Source organism: Pleurodeles waltl, chromosome 7, assembly GCF_031143425.1.
Source record: "Pleurodeles waltl isolate 20211129_DDA chromosome 7, aPleWal1.hap1.20221129, whole genome shotgun sequence".
NCBI lineage: Eukaryota > Metazoa > Chordata > Amphibia > Caudata > Salamandridae > Pleurodeles > Pleurodeles waltl.
In genome coordinates, this window is record NC_090446.1 from 842,129,888 (window position 1) to 842,142,759 (window position 12,872).

The 12,872-nt window shown below is 42.7% G+C and overlaps 1 protein-coding gene across 1 annotated transcript in view; it reads right to left on the reverse strand.

Annotated features, from left to right (window-relative positions):
- Positions 1-208: 208 nt before the first annotated feature.
- The window catches only part of MAT2B (methionine adenosyltransferase 2 non-catalytic beta subunit), a 183,413-nt gene continuing 170,749 nt past the window's right edge, over positions 209-12,872 (reverse strand). Inside the window, exon 7 of the mRNA XM_069199356.1 lies at positions 209-1,993. Coding sequence (XP_069055457.1) covers positions 1,823-1,993 — 171 coding nt within the window. The 3' untranslated portion in view covers positions 209-1,822. The remainder of the gene's footprint in view (positions 1,994-12,872) is intronic.

Consider the following 12,872-nt stretch of genomic DNA (forward strand, 5'->3'; position numbering starts at 1 on the left):
AGTGTAGAATGAGGCTGGACAAGATATATTTTCATGAGTCAACCATAATTTCAAAAGTTTTTTCAACCTAAAATTCTACAATCTGGTTTGACCCGATTTTATTTTCTATGCCTTTACACTGACTGCTGAACTTTAACATTTCAAACAGGTCACTTGCCCTAGAATGCCGAAGGATATTTTCTGCAAAAAAAAAAACTGAAACTGCTGGTAATGCATGACAAAAAGCATTTTATTGATAATTAACTGGAAAAAATAAAGCATTTTGAGAAATGCACTTTATTTTTAACATATTAGGTGGCAAACATAATGGATGCATCTGAATAAGTCAGAAGACGAAATAAAGCCACTCTGGAATTTTCAGTGATTTGCAAACATCTTGTTGCTGAAATTAGCTTAAAAAGATTCAAAAATATGATTTAGGAGCAGCCTCTTATCTAGAAGTGGGAAGAACATTTTCAACGTGCATCTTTTTCAATGTACGTCTTGTGAAGGGCTTTTGACGACAATCCAGTGGACTGTAAAGAAACTTTCTCTGATTATCTGCTTTACAAAAATATCTTTCCATTAAGTGACACAACATCATACTCCTGCCAAGTAACACAATAATACCCTACCAATGGAACATCCCACTTAAAGAGGATTAAACATGCGCAAAGATAAATAATTGTGCTTTCCAAGCTGTGAAAGTTCTCAAGAACACAGAGCATTGCGGTATTTGAAAATATACTTGATGTGGATAATCAGTCATTGCAAAAAAGTGTACATAATTATTCTTACATCTCTATTAAGCCGAGGTCAGAAAACGCCTGTAAAAACGCAAAGCTACAAAAACAACAGCCAAATATCTCCATAACAGTAAAAACATTAAACAGTAACACTTACCCCCCAACAGTAACTTCTGCACAGGATGGTTTAATAATGTGCAAAGTGCGCAATATACGTTACCTTTTCTTATAGAAAATATATTATTCTAGAAGTGGTAGACAGCATTGTAGATATATGGCTGAGCCTTTAATAGGTGCAACAGACTTTAATTCAAACCGTCTTAAGTAGATGCCCAAGGTAAGCTGGCAAGGGTTTTGAAGCATCCAATGAGATTGCTTTAACCAACCATCCAATTGGCAAAAAACTAATCTCATTAGAGACATCCTTTCCGATGTACTTTAAAGAACATTCCAGAATTCAAGAGCTCTGTCGTCCCTCATATGTCTGTAATAATTACTGCTTTACGAAATCACTGTGGTCAAGTGTTTGTCATTGGCTTGGAAATTCGAGGTGCAAAAGTAAGGGGAAAAAAAACAAAGTTATAAATGATTTCAGTTAAAACGTGCCAATGTTTTAGGACGTTAAGAAAGGTGCCTTCATCACTGGGAATGTAACAGCTACTCTTGTAATACTTCAGCTAAACTGCTGTTTGGTTGGTGTCAGCTTTACATTTTTCACAATGGATAAAGTATTTAAACAGATAAATTAACCATATGACCTCCTTGAGTCTTTTCATGTGTATGCTCATATAGTGACTGTTTGCGCACAAGTTGAATAAGCTTATTGCTAACGATAGAAAAACAATAGCGCGTAGCAAGCATTAATAAATGCATTCACTAACATCGAACAATTGAAGCAAAATTCCCCTTTCTGATTGTGCTAAGGAAAGCAGCTTCATCTCACAAGCATGTGTACCTGTGTAAAAACCCTCACCTAATTTTTTAAAAAAAGAAAAGAAAAGAAAGCTTTTTTTTTTCTTACATCCCTACAAAAACCTTTTTCTTGCGATAAAAGGTTTCAGACATAATTCACACTTCAGTTCAAACTGCAAAGCAAACTAATGGAACACAGTTTGCCTCCAGCGTTTATCTAGTAAGAAAGGCCATAGCGACTCCTTGATCCCGATACGGAATGGTGTGCGTTGTCCAATGCCGAGGTGTTCTAGCTTGGAGCAGTCAAGTCTGGGATTCAATGGACGGAGTATGGGGCCCACAGGTGCGTCTGTTATCTAAGGGAAGATACAAGAGTAACATATGGACACTGCATCATGACTTGCTAATGGTAGTTTCATGTTCAAACATTTCCAGTGGAAAAGAAACAAACAAAATATTCTTAAAATTCAGACAATACCAAGCCCCATGTGTTATTCCGTGGGAAACTAGTGTACTAAGGACATGGGATGTTAAGAAACCGAGTAGCATCCACTAAATAACCATTGGTATTTGTATCTAACTTAATAATCATTTAACGCACTAAAGCACTTTACGGACTTGAGCACTGTGAGCCCCTCTGTTATTACGCATTATGTGGGGCACTGGGCGGTGGTGGCCCGGCCTTATTTTAACTGAAGTTTTTATATTATTATGTAGGAATGATTTTCACTGTGGTATGTGTATTTAAACCATAGAATTTTTAGTACATATTTAGCATTTGATTGTAAATGTTTTATTGATTGTTCTTCTTTTTGTTTAATTGTATTGGATTTTATTATCTGTACAATAAACTATTCACTCACTCATTCACTAAATAAACACATCAGCCAAACTGGAATCCCTAATCGCTGGCATATATTTCGCTTTTAGTACACATAGAAAAATACACTACTTCCTTTGTAAGGGAAAGGATGTGAGGATTGTTTGAATATTTAAAGCAGGTGGCTATAAAGCAGAATTGTTTTTCCAGGCATTATCCAACGCAAATGAAGTATGGCTCTGGCAAATATGCTAAACTGAGCACATCTTTGCGACTGAACGGCCAACTCCGGAATCCATCCTGCCAATAAACCTCAGTAAAGGACCATGCACAAAATATGATGCTGTCTTGCGCCGGCTGTGGACGGAGAACCCCATGGAAAGCATGTTTTTTTTTTTTTTTCTCTTTGGCAACTATGAACTTCGTGCCTTACATCACGTAAGACTGCTTTTAATGTAACGCTAGATTCAAAAGCATCATGCATGTTCCATTAAGATATAAACCGTGGTTAGTCTTAAATAGAAAATTACTGTAAACTACAAAACGCATTGAGTTAAACTTCTTTGAAAACAAGTAAAAACACACAGTAGTCTTCAAGGTTATTAAGAAAAATTCCCTTGAAAATCATACATAAGTTAATAAAACAAAAAACAAAGATAATACTGTGACGACTACATTGTTACTCCTAAATCCACCTGATCTGGTAAAGCACCAACGTATGGGGAGTCCAGAATATGCTGCAACTGTGTAATAAGGGTTTGCATGTTTGGATCCAAGTACAGAGCCATACGACTAAGGGAGCGCACCTCTTTCCCAAGAGGGTAACAACTGCCAGCTTACTGTTATGCTTCTGTCCAATGCTGAGCGGTAGAAAGGAAGGGAGCAGGTAATGAGAGCGAGTCCAAGGGTAGCAGTCACCACAAAGATGATCTTACAAGGAGTGTACCCAATATTCAAGCTGTGTGTGGATTACACAAAACGGGGAACTCAAGACAAATAGGCTCTACAGAAATTTCTGACACAACCATGCAATGTTCAGTACTAAGTGTCAAGCACATATAGACCACATAATGTATAGAGCAGCATAGGCAGCTGCACTACCCATTTCACTGAGGCTCATGGTTGGATGAGGATACTGACCCTAACTTTGGTGGCGTCTCGATGTACACCAGAGGGACAGTCTGTCCCAGGTTCACTCAATAAATGGAGAAGTACATTTTAATACAATCCTTCTAGTAATAATGACCCTGGCCAAAGCAAATAAGAGTGTCTTTACCTTCAGAAGTGATAAAAGTTATTTAGCAGAGTGCTTGGTATGGTCATGCTGAAAGTGTGAAGTGTGCTGGGAAAGCATTCCCTCAGCAACCGAAAACAGGCAAAGCAAAAAACAAGCCAGCATTTCCAATGCAATGGGTCTCACGTTTACTTGAGTTAAAGCTATTAGCGTTATAAACACCTAACCGGACTTTTCTTGCCACAAACTGAAAAGTAAAACAGTTTCACATAACAAAGCCCACGGCCGTCATGAGCGCTAGCAAACAGAAGTTTGCTGGCAGTGAAATGTATCGGTAAAAGTGCAATTATCCATGTAACAGGGTCGATGTCATGCAAAGCGCTCTACTACCGCCTACGAAATAAAGAGAAAAAATAGTGCAGAAACCATATGTAAAACATGGAGACTCGTATGTTTTCAGTAGTTGGCCGGTGCGCCCGAGGAGGGCTAAACACCGAAAAAGGCACGACGTATGCATGCCTTCCACTAATTAAATGATGCGAATTGTAAAAGGCAAGCCCACAAACCAACCAAACGGATGGGCTTGACAGGGGCGTGATTAAACACCCGTAGAGAGATAACAACAGGGACGAAAATGGGGAAGAAAACATCTGCATCCAATTACAATTCCTGTTCAAAGGTCAGGGAACATTTGTGAGGGTGGGGATTCAATGGTTACTGCCTTGTCCAAGTGTAACATGGCACATGTGGCTATTAGCTTTCTAGCATGCCTTTTCTAAGCTACAGACAGGAGACAAAAAGTCTTTCATTAGAAGAGCTTCATGTTGCAGGTAGTGCATTTTAAGGGTTTGTGCAATAGTCTTTAAAGGCTCATATGCAAAGACCTGTACAATGGCTAAAAGGAGGAAACCTATGTATTAGTCTCATGAGATTATGCCCGCTGACCTTTATCAATGGCAAAGGATTACCCAGGCCTTTTCAAACATTGCAGGTGTCCATCTGGATGGATGGTTCAGCAAGATCTCACTATAAGTACATAACATTGAGATGATTTGTTTTGCAAGGTCTAATAAGATATAGAGGTTAAGCTAAGCCTCTTCCAACATTGCTTAAATATGGCAGAAGACTTCTTGGTAACCACCAAGATCTCCAAATTCTCCAACAGAAGGGCAGTCATCAAAGGCTATCTCTCTGGGAACAAGATGCTCAAGCTGAGCTATGATAAGCAGAGAACACATACATGCCGAACCTAAGAACATGCAAAACATCCAAGCAACAGACATTACACAGGTCAGTCTTGTGCACCAAAATGAAAGAGTAACAGAGTTTGCTATTCATCTCTGAATGAATCGAAAGGGTTGGCAGAAAGGCTTACACTAATGTTACTCTCCATTCAAAAGGGACAAGAGAGAAACTCACACCCTCAGCTCATTCAAGAGGTACGTTGCTCAAACCTGAAGTTCTTCCAGGGTGCAATAGGCTTGATAACTGGGCAATCTGTTTTTCAAAGATGAAGCCATGCGCACAAACTGCCTGATCACTAGTTATTGAGTCCTCTCAATCAATCAATCAATCAGAAATTTGTTAAGGGCGGCAAATCACCCTTAGGGTCTCAAGGTGCTGTTTGTGGGCATGCTGCTCAGTCGAAGAGCCAGGTCTTGAGGTCTGGAAATCAATCTTTACCCTGCTCCCCATGAAAAAGTTCAGCCTGCACTGCCAAGCCAGGTCCTCCTTGGACTGGAAACAAGCATCCTGGGACCAGCTTCGGGGTATCACCCTTCATCAGCCAGGCTAGCTTGACTCCAGTGGCATGAGGAACAAGGGACCAGCGTCTGGGCATACCTTGTAACTTGGGGTGACAAATTCAAAAACAACAAGTGATGGACGGAATGCTGAACAATGTCAAACATTCACCCCAGTACAGAGATCTGTGCCTACATCCATTGTTTTTTTGCCACCCGTGCCATTCCAGTTTGGACCCAGCCATATGCATATCAGTCTTGACTCTGCTCCCCATGAGAAAAGTCCAGCATGAACTCCCAATTAACATACTTATTTAATTATTTTTCTAGCTAGCCTTATTCCTGAGATATAGTACAGGGTTTTCATCTGTACTCTCTTTGCTACATAAGACAGGTATTGTATTGTATTGAGTTATTTGTAGAGCGCATTCCGGCAAAAGCATCGAAGCGCTAGTCTAACCAGAGATACAGGAAAAAAAATAAAAAAAGAACACAGACTACCCAAAAAATCTAATTCGCGAAAAGCCAGGTATTAAGGCTTTTCCTAAAAGAGAAAGGAGTAGTTATTTGACGAAGTGAAAGGGGCAGGCTATTCCAGAGCCTAGCTGCTTCCACCGTAAAAGCCCGGTCTCCCCATCTGGCCTTATTACAACGAGGCACCCTGATAAAAAATTTGGAAGAGGATCTCTGGTGTCTCGATGGTTGCTAAAAAGACAAAGTAGATTTCAAATAATCACATCCCTCCGACTGTAGTGCTTTGTGCGTGAGGCAAAGTGTTTTAAAAATAATTCTCTTCTTAATTGGAAGCCAGTGTAAAGATGATACACATCTGTTGGCAGGTATAGACTGAGGGAAATTCAAGGTTAAACGTGCTGCCGCATTCTGAATTGACTGCAATTTATCTAAAGAACATTTATTTGCATTGAGCAGCAGTGAATTACAATAATCCAGTCTAGAAGTGACTAACGCCAAGACCACCGGCCGTCTTAAGTCATCCTCTAAAAGATGTAAAATGTTCTTGGGTGTTTTTAATATCCAAAAACAAACCTTGACAATATGATTAATCTGTAACTTAAAAGAGAGTGTGTCATCAAAAATGATGCCTAGATTTTTTACGGGAGACGGGCAACCCCCACAGGCGGGGGGTCACCAACTGTTGTCCCAAGGAGAGTTGTTACAGCCAAAGCACATAATCACGGTCTTATCCCCATTAAGTTTAAGCCAGTTACAAGTCATCCAATTATTAATTGCTAACATGCAGCGTTGAAAATTCTCCTTTGTGTCCTCCCAATTACGAGAAATGGGCACAATCATCTGCGTATCATCTGCATAAGAAACAATCTGGACCCCAAATCAGCGTACCAAGTTCCCCAGAGGCGCCATATATAAATTAAAAAGTGTCGGACTGAGGGAAGATCCCTGGGGAACGCCACACGGTAGATGGAAAGGAGAAGCCCGATGATCACCACTGGCCACTGTGATTGTTCTATCCGTGAGGAAGGAGCTGAGGAGCTGCCAAGCCTTCCCTCTCACTCCAGCTTGGGCCAACCGGTTACATAGAATTGTAGGAGAGACAGTGTCAAAAACTGCTGATAAATCTAACAGGACCAAGATCGAACCTTCTCCCAAATCACCTCTACGACGGATAATGTCAGAAGTAGAGATGAGTGCTGTTTCCGTACTATGAGCACCCCGAAAGCCATGCTGCGAAGGGTCCAATTTACCATTCTCCTGAAGGAAAACAGATAACTCATAGTTAAGGTGTTTTTCTAATATTTTGGCCAAACCCGGGAGTAATGAAATCTGGCGAAGATTAGTAAGGTCCGCTGCTTCTTTTCCCGTTTTTTTTAATGAGAGGAATCACTGTGGCCTGCTTCCAAGCTGCCGGGAAAGTCCCTTCCTGAAAAATCTCCACAAACACAGGTTCCAAGGCCTCGACCACCAACTGAGGGGCTAACTTTAGGATACGAGGTGGACAGGGATCCGTGGGTGCGCCTGATTTTAGTGCTATGAGAAGAACGCAGATTTTAATAACAGAAAGAGGTTGAAAGCTATCCAGTACTTGCACTGGTTCTGCACAGCACGAATAAGCTTTGTCCTCTAAATCAGGGAGGGGAAGACTGAAATTCGTCAGCAATTTAGCGATTTTATTATTGAAAAAATCCGCCACTGACTGACAGAATTGAGGGGAATTTTCTAACGGCGAGACTGCTGACGGAGAAGATGTTAAGACACGAACTGTGTTAAACAGTTCCTTAGACGAGTTCAAAGCTCCTCTGATTACTTTGGAAAAATGCGAAGTTTTTGCTAGCCTAATGGCTGCTTTATACTTCCTCAGGGCTTCCCTAAGATTTCCTCTTTCTAAATGGGATTTATTCAGTAGCCATTTACGCTCCTGCCTACGATAACTTCTTTGTAAATCTTTCAGCTCCTCTGAAAACCAGGGTGCTGACTGCACCCGTCGGACTTTGGGAATTATCCTGGCCCGTGGTGCAAGCGCGTCAATGGCCCTTTTCAAACCCAAATCAAAAGTCTCAAGGTGAGAACCTCCTAATAAGTTAGCTTGGGCCCAACCCACTTTCAGGGCCTGAGAAAAATTACACTTATTGATTTTGTGCCATGGTCTTTTTTGGGCAATACTAGGAGGGAGTTTAGGTATAAGAGGCGTCCGAGAGAGTGTAAAAGATAATAGAAAGTGATCAGACCAATCTACCTCCCTATTATCGTTCCTAGAGATCAAACCTGATCTTGAAAAAATGGCATCCAGGCTATGGCCAGCCGTGTGCGAAGGAACACTATCTCCAGAAAGCCAATCCAAACTCTGCATATAGCTAGTAAAATCCACCATACTAGGGTCAGAGAGGTCATCTAAATGAAGATTGAAGTCACCTAATACCAAAGCATCCTTAACTAGGAGCAATGGTTCCAACATTGACGGCCAGGCCACCAGAAAAGCATTCTTGGGGCCTGGTGGTCTGTATAAAAGTAGGCCTTCAATAACCTGACTATTCTGAGCTTTAATTTTAAAGTAAGCTCTTTCACATGTCTGGGGGCAGCCCTTAAGTTCCATTAAGGAACAACTTAAAACATTTTTAAAAATGATGGCTAACCCTCCTCAACTTTTTCCTTCTCTATCGTGTCTAACAAAGGAATAGCCTGGAGCTGAAGCAATTAAAAAGACCGGGTCAGAGTCCTCTCTGGGCCAAGTCTCCGTGAGGAAAAGGCAGTCCAAATTGGCTGACTTAATCAGTTCATTAATTTCAAGGGCATGTTTAATTAAAGAGCGGGCATTAATCAGACCCCATGACGTGCTTTGCTTGGAAGGCTTCTCATTACCATGTGAGTCTAAGACATCACCTTCTTCCAGATTAGGCGAAGGCTTCCAGTATCAATGATTACAAGTAGCGCTCAAAAATACTGCAGGATCAAATCGTCTGCAGCAGTGATTAGCAGGGGTTTTGTTTAAAGAAAGTAAATCCTGATTAAAATAGGAAACATGCTGATTAGCAGCATAATGTCCGGCGTCCCCATCCGGACGGGGAAAGGTGCAGACAGCGGCGCGCCCGCTGCGCGCGTCCATTTCCGCGAGAGCATTTGTAGTGAAAGCCCCCCAGAAATCAAAGCGTCAGCAAGCAACTAGCTTGGTCAGCCTGGTACAGTGAAAAATAGTTTCTGGGTGCTAATAATTGTAAAAACATGTTTACATTACTTTTCTACAAGTCCTGCCTTAAAATACCATGCACCCTGCCTTGTAGACTAGCAAGCGTACACAGAGGTGACTTAACATTTGAAAGGGAGGTTTTACCCGTCAAAAAGTTTTTTTGTTTTTTTTTAGGCTGAACTGCAGTTTTTAAACTGCCACAGTCAGGCAGCAATGGCAGGCCTGATGCCATGTTTGCACTACCACTTTAGTGGATGGCACAATGGTGCTGCAGTCCACTAGTAGCATGTAACTTCCAGGCCCTGGGTACATCTTGTACCATAAACCAGGGACATATAAATATATCAATTAGGAATAGGCCAAGTGAACCATATTTAAAGGGGGAGTGCAGGCACTTTGCTATTGGTTAGCAGGGGGTAAAGCGGACAGAGTACAAAAACCAGCAGAAATGTAGGGTCAAGCAAAAATATGGGGTAACCACACAGAAAAAGGGGATTTCCTATGGTAGAAATTAAGCTTCTATCATAGGGACTGTCTTTGAGATATTTCTCAATCCTGTTAAGCGTCAAGAGACTCCTTCATTCACTGTAGGGTGGAGGATCCAGTGTCTAATTTGTGTTTAGGTAAACTTTTCTGTTTCAGGGAAAGTGGGTTTGCCTTTAAGGTCCTCAAAAAGTTTAATTTGGCCACTGGAGCATAATGAGCCTATCACTTAAAACGTCTTTTTCTCTGTGCCTGGAATGAATCCATAGCTGGTGTAAAATCAGAATTAAAACAAATGGGTGTGAACAGGGAAGGAAAAGATGCCAATCTCAGCTGCTGAGAATCCTTATCCCACACTTCAATAATCGCTCGTATCACAGGTAAGGAGTAGAGTTCCTAACTCCTGTAGGCTTTCCATATCCATGGAACTTGCCACAGGGAGGTTACAGCAATTTGTTGGTTTATAAAGCACCAATTGCTTTGCCGTTTTAGGTTCGACGTCCACTAGGAATCAAAGTTGGGTAGCTGTTAATAGATCGGATTGCTCTCTGTAGAGTATTCTATTGGCTATCCACTCTTCTGGTCCCTGACAAATGTAAATGTTAATCAGGTCTAGGGGAGCTGTGAGCGGAACAAGAAGGACAATAGTCTGGGATATGTACAGCATCAGGAGGAGAATTTTACTGTTAACCAATCGCAATCCCACCTAGCCCTGAAAAGTGTTTCATGTGCCAGTGTTGGAAGCCTTTTTGTATATTTTGGGGAAGTATGGAGTGACCACCTGAGTAACTGAGTGCCCAATTTGGACCCCCTAATCCCAAGTATTTTACAGATTTTGAGTTTTATTGAATAGGTATGAGTTTCTGTAGATATCAGTTTGGTGAGGTAGTGGGTGGAGCAGAAGTGCCTCAGATTTCATTCGGTAATTTTAACCCGTTGGGTGCCTGAAACAAGCTGGGTTCGCCCTCGGCCACGGTTGCCGAGGACGAGCGCAGCTCGTCATGCACCCGGCTCAAGGGGGATCGCTAGCGCCCCCCTGTGGGCCTCCCACCCACACCCCACTCCATCAGGGATGGAAGGGGAATCGCTTCCCCTTCCACCCTCGACCCCTCCCAATCCCACCCCAGTGACGTCTGATTACCTCATCAGAGGTCACCTCCTATTGTGCTGGAAGCATGCTTCCAGCGCTATGCGGAAAAGAAATCCTAAGCATTTCTCTTCCGCTCGGGAGGAGGGTGCAGGCAGAGGCATGAAAGGAAAGGAAAGGCCTTTCCTTTTCTTTCAGGTCTCTGTAAGCATTTCTAATTAGGCCGTTTCTGCCCCTCTGGGAGCAGATCGGCCTATATTGATTAGGCCGATATGCCCCCAGGGGGCAGAAGCCACTAGACACCAGGGATTTTTGTTGTTGTTTACATTGATAAGGGGAGCGACCCCTTAGGCAAGGGACGCTCCCCGGGGGGGCAAATTGTTTTTAGGCCATTTCTGCCCCCTCTTGGGGGCAGATCAGCTTATTTTTATTAGGCCAATTGGCCCCCAATGGGGGAAGAAACCACCAGACACAAGGGATTTTTATTTTTAGGTCAGTTTCATGCAATGGGAGCAACCCCTTAAGCAAGGGTGGCTTCCCTGGGGGGGGCAATTTTATTTTAGGCCATTTCTGCTCCTCTTGGGGGCTGATCGGCTTATTTTTATTAGGATTATGTGTCCCCAAGGGGGGCAGAAACCACTAGACACCAGCAACTCCTTAAGCAAGGGTCCCTTGGGGGCAGATCGGCCTATTTTTGTAAGGCTCATCTGCTCCCCGGAGGGGGGGGGGGTGGGGGGGGGAGAAACCCCACCAGACACAAGGGAGCATTTATTTATTTTTTTAAAAGAGGGTTGGGGTATGGCTGTAATTACCCCCGATCCACTCCTGGTGGGGGGGTTACAGAAAGCCTACTAGATGCCTGGAAATTAGAAAAACAAAATTGTGGGCTGGTGGCTACCAACCAGTATGGGCCTGGTTATATACCCCCACTCCAACTGAAGGACGTAACAGACTTTCAGCTCTCCCCAGAACACTAAAACATGCAAGAGGGCATTTGGTTATTTTTGGTTTTACATTTGGACCATGAGAGCTTGCTAACTATCACAATCATCCCACTTGGAACGGTGAGGGTGGCACTTTTTGGACTTTGGGACATTGCCATGTAGAAAAATCCACAAGACCCAGACACATCTGAAAACTAAACATCTGGGTGAGTCCAGGGTGGTGTGCTTCACATGCACCCGGCAACATTTTATTACCCACAATGCCCTGCAAACCTCCAATTTTGCTGGAAATCACACATTTTTCCCACATTTTTGTCATGGAACCTTCCGGACTCTGTAGCAATCCACAAAATTCCTGCCACCCAGCACTGTCGCATCTATACCAATAAAAATTAGTCCCCACTTGCCAGCCTAAAAATATTTTTTTTCAAACTACCCTTTTGGATCCGCTTTGGTTCCCCCTCAATTTCAAAATGTTTTTGTCTCTTCCCTATCACAGGGACTTGGCCCACCTACACAAGTGAGGGGAACGTTGGGTGGTAGGAAATATGTCCCGGTGCAGTGATCCCACAAAGAAATGTGGGTTTTGTTTGCTAAATTTGAGCTTTGCTGAGGATTCTGGGTAAGAAAACACTGGGGGATCCACACAAGTCACACCTACCTGGACACCCTCAGGTGTCCAGTTTTCAGAAATGTTTGGGTTTGGTAGGTTTCCCTAAGTGGCAGCTGAGCCCAAGACCAAAAACGCAGGTGCCCCGGCAAAAACATGTAGATTTGTATTTGATCATTTTGATGTGTCCAGATAGTGTTTTGAGGCATTTCATTTCACAGGCACTAGGCCTACCCACACAAGTGAGGTACCATTTTTATTGGGAGACTTAGGGGAACACTGGGTGGAAAGAAATCTGTGGCTCCTCTCAGATTCCAGAACTCTGTCACCGAAATGTGAGGGAAAAGTGTTTTTTTGGCCAAATTTTGAGGTCTGCAAAAGATTCTGGGTAACAGAACCTAGTGAGAGCCCCAAAAGTCACCCCATCTTGGATTCCCCTAGGTGTCTAGTTTTAAAAAATACACAGATTTGGTAGATTTCCCCATGTGCCGGCTGTGCTAGAGGCCAAAATCCACAGCTAGGCACTTTGCAAAAAACAGCTCAGTTTTCTTTGGGAAAATGTGATGACCATGTTTTGTTTTAGGGCCTTTCCCGTTGCGGATACTAGGCCTACCTACACAAGTGAGGTACCAGTTTTATCAGGAGACTTGGAGG